The sequence below is a fragment of the Phalacrocorax aristotelis genome, chromosome 4 (assembly GCF_949628215.1).
Source record: "Phalacrocorax aristotelis chromosome 4, bGulAri2.1, whole genome shotgun sequence".
NCBI lineage: Eukaryota > Metazoa > Chordata > Aves > Suliformes > Phalacrocoracidae > Phalacrocorax > Phalacrocorax aristotelis.
The window spans coordinates 23,836,657-23,852,526 of record NC_134279.1 but is presented as its reverse complement, the minus strand read 5'-3'; the positions used below and the strand labels follow the sequence as shown (position 1 = coordinate 23,852,526).

General features: G+C 41.2%; 1 protein-coding gene across 13 annotated transcripts in view; it reads left to right on the top strand.

Annotated features, from left to right (window-relative positions):
• The window catches only part of EPHA5 (EPH receptor A5), a 195,777-nt gene that overhangs the window by 14,204 nt on the left and 165,703 nt on the right, over positions 1-15,870 (top strand). For all 13 annotated transcript variants that reach the window (XM_075090578.1, XM_075090590.1, XM_075090588.1 and 10 more), the window contains exon 2: positions 1,354-1,418. In XM_075090578.1, the coding sequence (XP_074946679.1) occupies positions 1,354-1,418 (65 nt within the window). The remainder of the gene's footprint in view (positions 1-1,353; positions 1,419-15,870) is intronic.

The window sequence follows — 15,870 nt, the reverse complement described above, 5'->3', positions numbered from 1 at the left end:
GTCTGTATGACTCATAGGTGCTCGCACTGCTGTATTTGGCTGTGCAGAGATGGCAAATCAGCCTGGTATGAGTACTAGAGGTGACAGATGTTATACTCACACCCTTTGTACTTGGGCAAGCAACCTGTTTGTTTCTTTTCTCTAGCAACCTACGTGGTTGGTACTAAAGGAGTGAGCACAAAGCTGCCTCCACTTATTTCAAGCTTGTTCTTGGGCTAGAAAGTCTTGGAAGTTGAATTGTGAAAACTTCCAGTGGGATTTTTAAAGAGCACATAGGGTGGAGATCAGGAATTGAAGACCCTGGGAAATCGCTTCCTTTTCAGGAGAGACACAAGTATAAAAAGTGAGGTGTTAAGCAGACAACTGTACTGTGTGAAGTGAGTGTTGTAATCCAAAGAGAAGGAAATTGTGTGCTTTTAAAGTAGAATAAAGTTCCTTCTAGGTTGAGATTTTTGGATGACAGCTGTTGATTCAGAGGCAAGCTTTTAACTTGAAGATTTAAAGCCGTGGGTACAGGAGGTGAAAGCTTAGCACCAGAAGCTGCTATAATTTTCCTTAGCTGAGTTAAGTGTGTGTAGATTTAATTACTTCACACTTCTTACTCAGTATTTCAGGTAGTATGAGGGGAAAAAAAATGTTATAAGCCTGGGAATAGTGTTTTGCTGTTTAATGTAAGTTGTTGATTGCTTATGTGACTTAAGAAAGCTACTCCAAGTTTTTGTGTGGAGGAAAAAAAGATCCTTGACTATCTTAAAATGAAGTTGTCAAAAACTTGGGAAAAACCTGGGAGAGGGAGGAAAGAATAGGTTCCTGATAACAGTAACACTAAGTCTATTTTTAAAAGTATTTTACATGCAAGTATTACAGTATTAATCAGGAAACTCTGTATGTTGGTTGTTGTTTTGTTGTTGTCTTAAAGGCCTGATTATGCTAAAAACATGCCACCTCCGAAGAAATGTGTGTATAAACACATAGATGTTGGAGTATATGTGTATACCTATGTACTCTGTCTTGTATACACATAAACACACAGTTTACATTATGTATTTGTTCCCCCCAAAAGACCAGATCCTAAGAACATGAAGGATCTGGATCTTACAGAAGTTTAGTGCATTTGCAACTTGGTTTCAGTGGTAGATCCCAAAGGAATAAAGTGATGCATATATAGAATTGTTTTCAGTGTATGACCTCATTGTTAGAGGCATTATTACATTGTTATTCTGCTTTACAAAAATCCAACTTCCTTGGTTAATTATAAATGGCCTGTTTACCATAGCCACCCAAACCTTGAAATATTTACTGAAGTTTGTAATCCCTCCATCTTCCTTAACAATTTTTTCCTCTTATTTTCAGTGAACTTACTGGACTCACGCACAGTAATGGGGGATCTAGGATGGATAGCCTACCCAAAAAATGGGGTAAGTCTCTGCTGTTATTTGCTTTCTCTCTCCAATTATACTAACCATTTCCATTTGGAAAGTAGACTACTGGGTTTAAAAACTCCCTGGAGTGATTTGTCAGCAATGGAGGGAAAAAAAAAATAAATAAAACAACAAGCTGTGACTGGAAAAATGGAGCTGTGTGGCTAGGGGATTGATTTATTTATGCAGCAGAGCCAGCCACAAGTATTTAAAAAAATAAAATATCATGAGTCAGTCCCCTCACTCCTCCCCTCATAAAAAAAATCCATGAGGTTATTGAAATTTTCTTAAAATTACAAATTCCTGTTCTTTTCTTGAACCTTTGGGGTAAATGTACAACACAATTTTCTGGAAGTTTTCTTCTGAAACACAGGATCTGGAGCGTACTGTTAGCTTTAAATGAACAGAGCTGTTCAGAAATGCTTTTCAGGCTCATGATAAAATTCTGGGAGCTGCTAACACTGGAACAGGAGCTGGCTTTTAATCACCTCAAAGAGCTTCTGTCCCTTACCATTAATTATACGGAGAACTGAAGGAACCTGGCCTCCTAATTTGATACCTGAAATAAGTGCTCGGGTTTAGACGCATTAATGCATCCAGTGTGTGTGCTTGGCCTGACTGCATTGTGCGAGCGGTCGTTGCTGTGGCTTTTGGTCCTTGGTTTGGCTGGGGCGTCCTCATTGCTGTACTTGAATAGAGCTTTGGTACCATCTCAGAAGGGTGACTTCTGCAAGGTGCTCAGTATTCCTGTCATTTCCTGGGAGCCGTGAGCACTGTGTGAGGTGAGAAAGCATCCCAGGACAGAAATGCTGCGTGACTGCGCCCTCCAGCAAAGCAGCTCTGGGGAATGTGTTATTCCAGAGTTTTAGTCACCAGCTGAAACAGGCTGCAGAATTGTCTTGGCCTACAGTTTGATTGTCATAAAAACGGTGACAATGTTTATGTAAAATGCAGCCAACTCTACGCATACATATTACACAGTGAATTAAAATCTGGCTTTCCATATATCTCATAGATGAAAGGCTGTAGAAACGGCAGCCTCACTCATACGAACTGCATGCTTGCAGGGATGGGTTATGGCAGGGCTACATGGGGAGCTCAGTTTATCCTCAACTCAGTTCAAGGTTGAATCCTGTTGCGGTCGGAGTCTATAACAATATTTTTTTCTCTATTAATTTAAAGCCAAGAACTAAACTTTCTCCCCTTGTGTGTGTGTGTGGATCAGAATAACCAGTGACAGATGTGCTGGCAGAGCAATGTATTGGTGCCATGGCACACCGTAAAGATCCCAGTGTCCACTTCTTAATGGAAGATTTTTTTCCTTTTGGAACACCTCTAGGTATTTTTCCTATGGTTGGAATATACAGCAACTGTGTTTCGTATGTCCTTACAGGAATATCAGTAGAGATATAACTAGGTCTGAAGAACTGAGATGATTCCTGGGTCTGTATGTGTAGATGAGTAAATTAAAAGCTAAATATCCTATGCATAAGCCGCAGTTGTGTTGTTTTCATGATTTAGAGAAACCTTTCTGTATTTACAAGCTCAGTTTCCAAACAGCACCTTGGAAGTGCACTCATGAATGCCAAATTAATGGCAAATAAAAAGGAGGATGGCATCAAAAGGGAGGATTTTTTGCTTAAATTAACTTCCACAAATAAAAAGTAGATCAGGCAGTTGGTTTCTGAATTTCCAGAAATCTCCTCTTAATCTTCTTTGTTTTTGTGGGACATCATAAAAATTCATGAGGTTAGTCCAATTGTCTTTCCTGGCCTAATATATTTGCAGTCATTCACTACTTGTGAAATATATAGCATATATAGTGAAAAAAGTCTTTCCAGACACTACTTCTCTAACCCCTTTAGCTGCTCTGCAATCAGCTATGCTGCAGTCATACTCTGCTTATTTTTTTAAAAAGATCTACATTGTATAAATATTTTAAGTAACTCCCCCTTCAGGATTTGGATTTGGAAAAGGAGGGAGCTTTAACTGAGATCAGAGGTGCAAGCTGTTCTTTTTGAGGTATTCTCGTACAAATTTGTTACCTGGGGATGTCCTCTTAGGGAAAATTCTGGAAGGTCTATGTGTCTGTGTGCACAGTCCCCCATCAAGGAAAGGGGCAGAATTGTCATAATGTGTCCTGCTTTGCAACACTAAAGTGTGTAGATACAGACCACATGCTGAAGTAGGCTTTTTGATACATGGTATTTTATTAACTGTATCCTGTACAGTCTAGTCACTTCTGAAGTACTTGGGAGCAATTTCAATGGTGATACAGTTCCAACTGAAGATACGTGAGCTTCTGAAGCAGCCTTCAACTCTTCTAATGTTGCTGCTTCTCCACTTGATTTCTTTATTATTAATCTTAAGGAAACTTAGTGTTTTTTCTCGAACATGTCGGCTAGAAGTAGGAGATTGCACCAGGACTGCAGCTGCTGTTAAAAAAACCAAGTGTTTAGTCTTGGTAGTTGTTTGGGAGTGCCTGGGAGAAGCTATCTGTGTATACAAAGGCTCAAACTGGTAGGTTTTGAAAACAGATTTCCACGTGTATTTAAAACAAATAATCACCCAAAACACCCCACCAAAACAGTGGGGCTAAGAGGTCCGGTTAAGCCAAATGAGCTTGCTTTTGGCAGATCCTTTGTTAGGTGTCACAGTCTAAACTTTTATTACAACTGTGTGCCATGATAATTTTTGTGTATTAAAGCTTTAAGACATTCCATGGTCCAGGAAGGTCCAGCTGCCCCTGTTTAGCCTGTTGTTCACCTCATTTTTGATGAACATAATGGGAAATTGTGATCTAACTTGGGAAATTAAAGCAGTGGTGTATGGGAAGAAGACTGACCCTCCAGTGTGGAGACGGCTTAGAGGTAAACCTGTTTCATGGCTGTAATTCCACATAAGCACTACAATTGCTTTAGTCCCCACAAGATCAGACCCTGGTCCACTGCTAAACAGCATGCACCAGCTCATCTAGTGAGAAATGGGTTTTAGGTGAAGGGAGATGAGCACTTTAGCCAAGAGCTGCCTCTGCAGAGCTTATTTGGTACAGGTTTTGGTAGCGTCCAGTATCCTTTTAGCCTGGCTGGCCTTCATTTCCCTGAAGCACATGGAAGAAGGGGATTTTTCTTACCCTCTATCATATTGAGAGACCAGTAGAAATGAAATAATGTGACTGAAACATGCTGTGGCTAAGCAGAGGTTCAAAAGTGTCTCATAGTGTGAAGAACTTCCTGTTGTGCAGGAGAAGGTGCTTTCTTTCTGCTGCTTTGCTCTGAAGGATTAATGAATCCTGGTAGTGTTGCTTCTTGGCTGCCCCAGGAGATCTTCCCTGGCTGTGCGGGTTCAGCAGCTTGCAATGGTTGTCCAGTCTGCTCTTAAACCTGCAGTGACATCTGTTAGAGTGTGGGCAAAGTCCTTGTGAGGTCTGTGTGGCCACAGAGCTCAGAAAAGGCACTCTCCCTGCCAGCAGACTGTGGCCAGCATGGAAATGCTGCCCCTCATGTCGGGAATTGATCCTGTTATTACATGCCAAAGGGACAATTTGTACTTTGCTTTGCAGCTAATGTAAGTTTGCTTTAACCTGAAGGTTATTGGGATTACCATTAGGCTATATCAGAAGAGTTTGGTCCCTCTTGTGTAGCAGGAATCCCTCCAAGCACATCAACAAAACCAGTTAGTGGTTTGGTTTTTTTTATTAAAGCCTATGTTTGTACTGCAGGTCTGCAAAGCCTGTGAGCTTCTTACCTCCAGACTTCTTCCTGGGGTGCGGTTTAGGATTACCCAAAATGGGTACATCAGAGGTTTACGTGTGCTTTATATACGGCTGTGACACTGACTAGCTCTGACCTACAGAAACTGCCTGCACTTGGCTGTGCTAAACATATGGAAGCTCACAGAAGTAGGAACAATGGTAAGTGCTGCAAGAGAAATAGCCAGGTCAGGCAGTGTTTGTAGGCTGTATTGCCTCCTCTCCTCCCTTGATTTGGCAGGAGACTCTGCATGATGCGTTTTCACTCCCTGCAAAGCCATAGCAGAGGGAGAAGCTACAAAGAGCCCTGCGTAAACCTGTGCTGTTCAGTCTTATTTGGTCTGGCCAAATAAAAACACAGTGACTTTTAACAATATCCAGATAATTGCAAAAGTTGCTTACTAAAGTAAATGCTTTCTTTTAGCTGGCTTGATTTATTCAGTGCTTATGTCTGATTTTTGTTTTGGAGGCTATAATAGTGCTGATTTGTTTCAGACCCTCCCTTCTTTCTGTATTTATTTGAAAACTTATTTCTTTACAGCTTAGAAGTACTCTTTTTCTGTCCAAATCAGAGTGCCACACACCTGCTTTGCTTTTGTGTAATGGGTCCTCTCCCATCTCCTCCACCTCCTGTTGATTTCCCTGACCTTCCTGTAGCACAGAACAGGAAAGCCTCTGTGGTCCTTGGGGTGTTGGCTGTGTGCTGTGGCTCACTGCACAGCTCCATGTGCTGGGATTTTTTTTTTTAAGGCTCAGGCAGGAAAATAAATATGTACTAAGGAACCTGGTCCTGTGGAGATGTTCATAATTTTTTATTCATTGCAGAAAATGAGAATGCTAGATGACTTGTCGCACATAAACGGCAAGCGGGAAAGCAATTACCCCTACTTTTGCTGGTTAATAAAGCCAAATACCAAAAGTTGGGGGTAAACTCAGCTAGATTGATTCTGCAAGTTGCTTCTCATTTATGTAAGACATTGGTGAGTTGTTTTTTTTTTGTTTTGTTTTTTTTTTTTTTTCCCCAGCAGCATTTTTTGGCTCATTCTTTTGAGGACAGGTACCCTAGGGTGCCTCTTTGAAGTTAAAAATAACGGTGATTTAGATTACTCAGCACGGTTTGTGAATAGATTCATGTTGCTCTCTGTCAGCCTTGGTTCAGATAGAGATTTTATACAGGAATCCTGGATTGGAGGCAGCATTTGCCCTGAGGGATAGCAATAAAATAAAGGGGGAAGGATAGGGGTTAGTGAAAGGAGAAGGAGGATTCTTGGCACCATTGAGCTGTGTCATGTAGCTATGATTATAATTGGCATTTTCAGGGCAGTACTTTTGGCAGCCTGTGTTTTTTTTTCCTGCAAATGCTGCTGCTCAGCTGTGACCAGGGTAGAAGAGGAACCAGGGGGTTACGCTAACATGGCAAGAACGCAATTCATACTGCAGCAGGGAGCATGATGGAAATAAGTAGTACCTGAGTAGGTGAAAAAATATATTAATGAGACCTTAAAAACCTGCAATTTGGCTGCTTTGTTTATATGTACATGCTTTTGTGCATGCACAGGTTAGTGTGAAACACACTGTGCATCTAAGTGTTTGAAGTAAACTGAGTAATGCAAACCACAGCAGTACTTCAATTTTTCAGTTACATACAGCATAAAGGAATTTTACATGAATAATTTGTGGGATGATGTTGAGTTCAATAAAGCTGAAATATATGGGGGGGTGGTTTTCCACTAGGACTCCTTAAGGCAAAATGTAGTGTCTGTATATATGTAAATTTCTGTCCTGTGACCCTCCTCCTGATAATTCATGTGCTTACACCATCATTTTTGCTTACATGCTATGGGGCCACGATGATGTGTTTTCTTTTGGTTATGCTACCTGTTTTAGTATGCCAGAGTGATTCATGCATACTTGTATTGTATAGCATAATTATAACAAGAGCTTGCGCTTTGGGTCTGAAAAGCCACCAGAAGTTAATAATGCAGTTGTGGAGGACCCATGTGATAATTGAACTAAACTGTGTTTTAAAGCAGTGCTGAGTTCACATCTCGAACTCTGAAAGCTCCAGAGTGAGACTGAAGATGCTGGAGTTAATGGGAGTGGAGTTCAGCCATCTGACTAGTGTTCAAATTAGTGTATTTCCCTAGTGAGTTGGTGGCCTCACCAGTGCCTGTAGAGATGCATTTGTTTCACAGAGCTTGAATATATCAATCAAAATCTAAAAAGATCAGCTCTGCAATGGAGAGATGAGTCTTGAGTGGAAAGGCTGATGGAATTGGGTGTAGCACAGGGTACTGGACTGGCCCACAACCACCTTGAGGGATGCAGAGAAGAAAGGAAGAATCTCATGTTCAGGTTGGCAATGGGTAGGGCAAGAAAGCAAGGATTTGTTTCAGCTAAGCTTATTCAGTTTAAATTTGATGGAAAGTACTTTCTACTGGTGCATCTTTGGGGCAGATGTGGGGTTTTGTTCACAGTAGGTCTCTGACAGCAGGTCAAATCATCATATCTGTTACTCTGGACAAGCAGAATTCATCTCTTCTGGAGGAACAAACCCGGTGATCTGTTTTGGTCTTTTTCAGCCCTACATCTGAAGCCCTGCTGTCTGAAAGCTTGTCCTGACTCTGTCTAGGGTGAGATCTGTTTTTGCTTCTCTCTGAGCTCTTTTTTTTTTTTAAATCTTACTCTGCTTAAAAAAACACGTTACTGTTACTCATTCTACGCCCTGTATTTAAGATCTGCTCCTCTGATACCTGCAGCAGGTTAGCTATGGTACATAGCTGCTTTTAAACCAGAGCACCTCATGCTAGACAACAGTCCTCAATGGATAGCCTCACCATTTTATTCATGTCCTTTCTCATATCTTTTTTGCCATCTGAAGTTAAAACTTCTCACTCCATTTGAGAATGCTATTAAACTTGTTGTCCTGGAGTCTCAGCTAGCTGCCCTTTGGTTTGTACACTGTTGACACGAATCAAGCCTTTATTTGGGAGCAGCATCTGAAGTGTGTGTCTTATTAAAGGAGATCTAAAATGACTAGAGTAAGGTACTGTAAAATGAAATAATACTTATAAGATTAAGAAGAAAGCAAATCTTTATCTTGGTTAGAACTGTATTACTGGAATAATATATTGCTACCCTGGTCTTGAAAATCCACCATAGAAGAAATAAAGGCTGATCCTTCAGTGTATATTTTGTAAATACAGTTGTCACCATTAGGTTCTTCTACACAGGCTCGTTGGGCAAACAATCTCCTTTCATGCTAAAAAGTTGGTTGTGGGTTTTTTTTTTTTCTTCTAGTGTCTAAGAATTACATTTGGGGATAAAAGAGCTTTGAAGAGCTTTATCTTGTAAAACCATTGTTTTCTCTGTTACTGTTTTGCTAATTTCAGAAATATTGCTATCCAAGAGTTAGTAGCCATACAATTAAAATGTATAAACGTAGTGCTGTCATGGAGAATCTGAAACTTTGCAGAATAAAGTATTACTGTTACAGAATGCATATGCAACAACTCAGGGCTTATAAAACATGCATTAGGATTTTAAAGCTTATGTTGATGAATTTTGGTAGTGTGTTACTTACTACTTCATATGCTAAATATATGTATCAGTGGCTTACTTATCACTTTTATAAGACTGAAAATGCATTGGCCTTGCTCTCGCCCCATTTGACAGCATATATTTTTATTCAGGTTAATGGATTATTTGGGTAACTAAATTTCAGACTGCAGTCCTGTTTGATTTATTTGAGTGTTCTTATAATCGAGGGAAGTTGGGGTTTTTTTCATTTTACTCATTCAGGAAAGCCAGGTTGAAAACATGAAATAAAATGAATGCTAAGTTCAGAAAGGCAAACACGTAGTAGGTTTGTCTAAAAGGAGAATACTTTAAATGCGAAATTCCTGAAAACGGTGTTAAGATGGAAGCTGCTATTTTGCCTCCATGACCAGTGGTTGCCTTGTGTATCGCACAGTGAATGAAGGCAACAGAAATTAGAAGGCTTTTTTTGAAGACCTATCACCTAGCTTAAAACCAGTAAGGAGAGCTTTTTGATTGACTGCTGTTTTAATGCGAAGTCCTGATATGTGGCTGTTGAAGAAATAGTTCAGCAGCTGAACATCTAGGACTGCTAGAACAAACTTTCATCTGTTTTTCCAGTTATTAATTGGAATGGTTCAGGATTTTCAGATATTTAAAATGGCGGCATCATGTTCTGTTTCTTTGCCTGGTCACAAAACCGGGGTGTTTTTCAGTTGCTGAAGGCTATGCGCACATGGGAAAGGGGAGGATGGGACTGGGTTTTTGGCTATTGAAAAAAAATGCCAATATTTTAATAGGAAGTTCTTTTTGCCTCAAAATATTTTGGTTTTATAGTCTTTATTTATCTTAAGACATCTTCACTTTGGGGGGAAAAAGCATGCTGAGCTATATGATTTGGTGTGTTTGACTAAAGCAGGTAGTAACTGTGAGGTCTGTCAGTTCTAATATTGAAACCATGGCGGCAAAACAGGTCAGAGATTAAGTGCCAGGAGGCAGATGAATGCAAATACATCCTTTCAGGTGTTGTGTGTTAACTCTTCTCCAAAGAAAAGTGGTAGCTCCTCTCACCAGCTTTTAGGCTCTTCCCAACACAAATGATGAAGCGCTGTTGAAGGGAACATGGGTGACACCCGGCTATCAGTCACCGCTGCGTTACCACTGTGACACTGTATGCTGCCAAGCCACTGTGATCGATTGTCCCCATGGGCTGAACAGTGGCTGCTTCTTCCCCTGCCTGATCAGAGGGTTTGGCGGGGGGGAAAAAACCCACCCAAAAGCCCTTAAAAAAAAAAAAACCAAACCCTGCCATCCTGTGGGGAGTTGTGAGCGTTTTAGGGGAGACAGCAATTATTTTTTTCATGTTTAATGGGAAATTACTGTTCCTTATTTTTGTTTCAAGCTGGTTTACTGAAAACACATCATTATGTAGCAGTGGTTTAGTTAGGAGTGAATGATGCTTGCATGCTAGTTTGATCCTTACCTACCCCTGTATGATCGTAGTAAGGAATAAACCATGGACAACTTGCTAGATAGCTGCAGGGGGGCAGGATCAGGCCCTGGGGGTTGGTAGGAAGCAAGGCCCTGCAAGAAGAGTGGGCGCTGTACATCAGCATGTTCATGAAGGAGGAAGATGACAAGGAATTGCCTGCTAAGCTGGTCAGCTCTGCGGCAGCTCCCAGGAGAGGGGTGGTGATGGCGAGGAGTAGATGTTGCTGATGGCTTTCTAAAAACTGCATCTGTCAGGCCAGGCTGAAACACCCCCAGCGCAGCCCTTGATTTGCCTCCTTTTGCTGCTTTCCAAGAAGGAAAGTATTATTAGACATCTCGTTCTTGCCAAATGCTCTGATAAGCATTTAACTTGTGTATTCTTGCTTATTTCTCTTTTGTGTTCATTACTTCAGCAAGTGCCAGGCCACTGCTTTGATTATATTAAATTCTAGATTTAACAAAGTGCAGAGTAGAAAAAAAAATCAAATTATTTTAAGAAGATGTTTTAAAGTTGTTAGAAAAGTTATCCATTCCTCAAGCCTGGTTTCATTTTAAGACTCTGCATCTTATTGATTTGGGTGTATATGAACTACCTATATATTGAAATATAGAAAATAGTGTCCCATAGATCTGTTACTGTGTTGAAATAAGCTAAACCAGAAGCTCATAAAGATGTGTGCTTTCTGTGGATAATTAGCCTTCTTGGGATGCTTTCCTGCAGTATCAAAGATGAGAATTTTTGGCTCTGAAGGGGGAAAGGACAGAGTCTTTATGCTGCAAAAACTCATTTGGCTTCAGAAAAAGTATTTTGAGGCAAGTGGCCTGGCCCTCACCTTCAAAGGTCTTCCTAAACAGCGATGATTCTTCCTGTAATCTTAGCAGTCCATAATGCTGTGCAGAAGATGCAGTTGGCAGGACAAGACAGTGTGGAGTACTTCTTAATGTGATTGAGATGTTGGCGCACACCGTTAATCCATTTGCAGTTCTGTTCCGGTTGTGAGGAAGAGCTGTAGGCTTGGTGTTATTCTTGTTCAAGTCAGCCCCTCCCCTGCCTTGCCTTTGGCTGTGAGCTAGACCACGAACTGGTGAGTGAGGGCAGGGTGAGAGAGCAGGTGATGACAGAACTTTAAATATCTGCTTATTGAAAGTGATCTTTCAGAATCGATTGTTTAGCTGTTTGGGTTTGTGTGATACAGATACGCTGCTTGTAGGGAACAGTCCTGCTGGGATGATATCCCCAAGAACCCAACTGTACCCAGCAGATACCAAGTGGGGTGGGAAGATTGTCTCCTTCTGAAAAGGGGGGCTTAGACTTGCTATTTTTTTCCCCCCAGCCATTTAGAAAACTAGCATCTTGTGCCGGTGCTGGCAGCCTTTTTCATTGGGACCTCTTTTTTTTTTTTCTCCCCAGGGGGCGGGGGGAGTGTCTTTGCATATTCAGCCTGTGAACCGCAGTTATGGAACTGATGTGATTCTCCTGGTTTTCTGCAAGAGCCTGGGGGTTGTTCCCGAAATCTATCACTTCTGCTCTGTACGATGTCTGCTCAGCATCGCTTGCTCCTGGGTCAGTCAACAGTAAAGGATAGCAAAAATGTGGCCTTTGGTCTTCTGTTCAGAAACCTCAAGGGTGTTCAGTTTTGTTTTATTTTAGCTTTATTTTCTTCAAAAATTGGGAAGATTCACATTTGAGAGCTTTGCCTTGGTTTCAAACCTCCAAACTCTTTGGGCAGCTGTTGGAGCTCCTTGCAAGACATAATTTTAAGTGCCATTACAAATTGTAGGGCATGCACTGACTGTTTTAGTTGATTGCAATGCAAATGTATAGTAAGCCTGTAAATCGTCGCCAGTGTTGTGATTACAAATCATTACAATAATGTGAGATTATTCAGTTCATCGCAAATCCTTCTAGACTACACAATTAGAATCGTAACTGCAAGTATAATCCTGTGAGATAAAGTCACTTCATTACACAATCTCCTTCTGGTTTACGGTTTGCTTTATTTTGATGCCAGATTGAATAACTGAATGTTCCTGTGTAGTTAACTTCAATGGCAGCATATCTACTTTTTGTGTTGCTGCTAATTCTGCAGTTTATTTTACGTCCTTAAAGATATGGATATTGGTTAATACAATAGTTGGGCAAAGCTGTGATGATTTCAGTTCTAGTGCTGGGGAAGAATCCACCTAAAAAAGTTGAAGATTTAGAAAATACGTCAATCACTGTAGACATCTTGATCAGCAAATAGATGAGTTGCTGTCATTGATACATGGTGGTAGGTGACTGCAAGCAGGTCAGTGCCTCCCTGCAAAAGCAGTGGCTGCAGTCGCTCCGCTGCAGAATTACAGCGGGGCAGAGTACTGCTGCTGAACGGGAATGAAATGAACAGTTGACTTGGAAATGGTTTTCAGACTAAATCAGAGCTTTTTGCACAGTTTCAGATATCCACCTCCTTTCTCGTGTGGTACTTGTTGTCTTTTCCTGATGTTGGATGTCGTGATGTGTTCAGCGCGAAGGAAACCGCAATGGGCTAAGGAGCGGCTTGTGCCTGTTGGCTAGAACCCAACGTCTTGGTGTGTCAGAGCAATTCTGATAAATACCCCGACTGAGATAATCAAAACTGGTCAGGGGATTTGGTTGTTGTCCTAGTTATCAAAATTAATGATAATTGAATATCTGTGCAGATTATGCAGGCTGTAAGCTCAGCTTCCCAAGCCTGCGTAATTTCAATTCTGCGTATTCAGTCTGGTATATTTGACTCGGGGGTGGTCCCTGTGTGGACAGGCTGTACGGATAGGCAGGAACTACTGTGTCCTTTGGAGTCACAGTAACTTAGTCTGGCAGGGCCTGTTTCTCAGAGCTGTATAAGTGTATTGAACTGGCAAATGTCTTTAGCCCCCAGGGGATTTGGTTATGATGCTGCCTGTATAATGTTTGTAAAAGGCTTTTGCTGTGAAAGTTTTCTGAGAAAAAGCAGGGAATCATAAGTAGCCCTTTTTCAGTGTTTGCAAAGCTATTTTTGTGGCATCAATGCCACTAGTCCAGGTAAGCCTTTTGGATTCCTCTTCCCTGCCCCTTCTGAGCACAGCACTACTCCCGAGGCTTTCTGCTTGCAGGGTTAGCTCCTCCAGCGCTAACCTGGGTTGTTTTCCCCCAGCACTGCTGTTGGCAGAGGCTGACCTCACTGAAGCTGGATGTGCAGAAGTCCCTGTGCATCTCTCCAGGTGTTGCAGGGGTCTTTGGCAGAAGCCAGAATCTGTGTTAAGGTTTTTTGTATGAGAAGGGCTTTTCCCAGATGAATTCACCAGTGCATCTGTCCCTGCTGGAAGACCACATAATGTCCACATTGGTCAAGGATATAGCAAGCAACTGAGACCCAGAATGGGTTCTAGTGACATAGGTGTCCTGTGTTTTCTTGAACTGGGAATAAGCCTAACTTAGCAGAGTCTTGATTGTTGCCTTTAAAAAAAACCAGACTGTCCCCTTCCTTTTTTTGTAACCTTTGTTTAAAAATAAAGTAGGAAAGAGAGAAAATAGAGTGAAAACAATTTAATTTTTTTTCACACACAATGCTGTGACCAAAGCTATTGCTTGGCAAATTTCCTTTCTTCTCTGCTGTGCAGTTTTAAATCTGAGAACTGAACTAGTTTTCTCCCATATTACAGTAAATACGTAAGTAATCAAAATGATATTAAGAAAGTTGGGCAACTCCCTACTGTTCAAATATGTTAATTGCAAATCATTGACATTCTAGACATGCTGTTTCTTACTGAGTAATAGTTTCCTTGTTGGTGGAGTAAAACAATCAATTGGAAAAAAAAGGCACAATATTATAGTATTTGCTAGTTCTTCTTATTTAAAAATAAGAACAGATTTGTGAATATGTGAGCTGAAGGTAATGGTGGTGTAGCTTTGTAGGATTTAAGGCCAGTGGGGCTGTTAACAGTACATAGTTGAGTCTCCTGCAGCACATAGAGCGTAGAAACTTGTTCAGGGGTCCTTGCAGCAGGTCTGTAACCTTGATTTGACCTACAGTGCATCTTCTGGAGAGGTATTTCTTCTTTTTAGTCTTCCTCTTACAGTGAGTTCACCGTATCCCTTTGTAGCTTGTGCCAACAGCAAGCTGTCCTTGCTACAAGACAAACTGATCTTTCTAGCTGAATTGGTCAAACTTTAGTTCTTCAGTCAATGGATCTTGCTATGCCTCTTCTTGCTAATGTTAGAGGTATGTACTAGTCATCTCTCTCCTCCCACCCCCATGCCCCATTTCAGGCAAATAGAGACCACAGCAAGTTAGCCACATCCCAGCCTTCTCTTCAGTTTTTTTGTTTTTTTACAGTTTTTGTGCTGTAAAGTAGGCTTTTGATCTCTTGAGTAGTTGTGGACTCTTCTTCCTGGGACCTTTACAATTTGCCCTAGCTAAAGTGTTGCCATTTGAAATGAAAGTGGCTTTCTGGAAGTGGTCTTAAAGTGTTGCATTATCTTTTTGTTTGCTCTGTGAGGCAAATGGATCACAAGGAGAAGAAATCATCCTTGTGATAGAAGCCAGGTAGAACTGAAGGGGGAATCTTAGTGGCTGCTCAGTTGGATGCTGTGGCAGGGAGGAGTTGTAGTACAGTGTCAGATGTATCTATGACCCGAAACTGTGTGCTAGAGCTGTGCTGAGGCCTCTGCCGTCCGTTGACCTGAGTGGTTGGTTATTTGGTATGGGGAGTCCATGAGAGATGGACGTACTACCACATGAGTGCATCTTGTACATTGTTTCTGTTGGGACGATGGGTTCCTGTTACAGGGGAAGATACAACCCTGAAGCCTCCTAAAGCCCTAGGAAAGGTAGGATTCAGTCCTGGCTAAGCATCAGCTTTAGTGCGAGTAAAGGCTTCACGCCTGCAAAGCCTTTACCTTGCAGTACCTCAGGACTCTGCATCCCTGAGCAGAGGAGACCACACTGAAATCACATCTGTGCTTGGATGGCCTGTCTCTGACTGCTTCACTCCACATAAATATGAAAATTCCCCTTTTGTGTGTATGAGTGGTAGAGTTCTCTAGGTCTGTTCCTATGTGACTTGCACCCAAGGCTAGGGGAAGCTATGGAGGTGCAAAAGCAGGTTTTTGTGTCCTTCCCCTAAATGGCTTATTCCTTTACTTAGTATGAAAATTCTTTTACTGCTTACTGTTTTAGGTTTCTTTGTGCACAATAATTTATGGATGGGAGCACACATTATTAGAAAGCTTTATGTATTATGCACTATGGGGGCAACTTTTCAACGTCAGAATGCCATTTCTTCAGCTGTCTAACTTTCAGCGGGTATGTGTTTTGGTAAGAAGAATGGTGTCAATTAGCCACATAACCTGTAGAAGTGCTGTTTCCTATGCTAATTAGTTCTTCCTCTGAGAATTGTACTTTTAATTTATTTTTTAAAGTGCATTCATTTTTCTTTGCCTTTCAAACTTCAACACTCAGAAACATGCATCCAGTTTCGCTGGGAAGGTCTGAAGCTGAAGAGGCTTGAATTGAAAGGGGACTGATTTCATGGTTTAACTGCTAAATAATGATGGAACTGCGTTTGTTATTTCATGCTTGTGTGAAGTGGTCAATCAGTCCATTTTGTAGAGTGAGTGTAAGGCCTAGAATAAGGGTGGATAAATAATCATCTGTAGCTTTTGCGCTG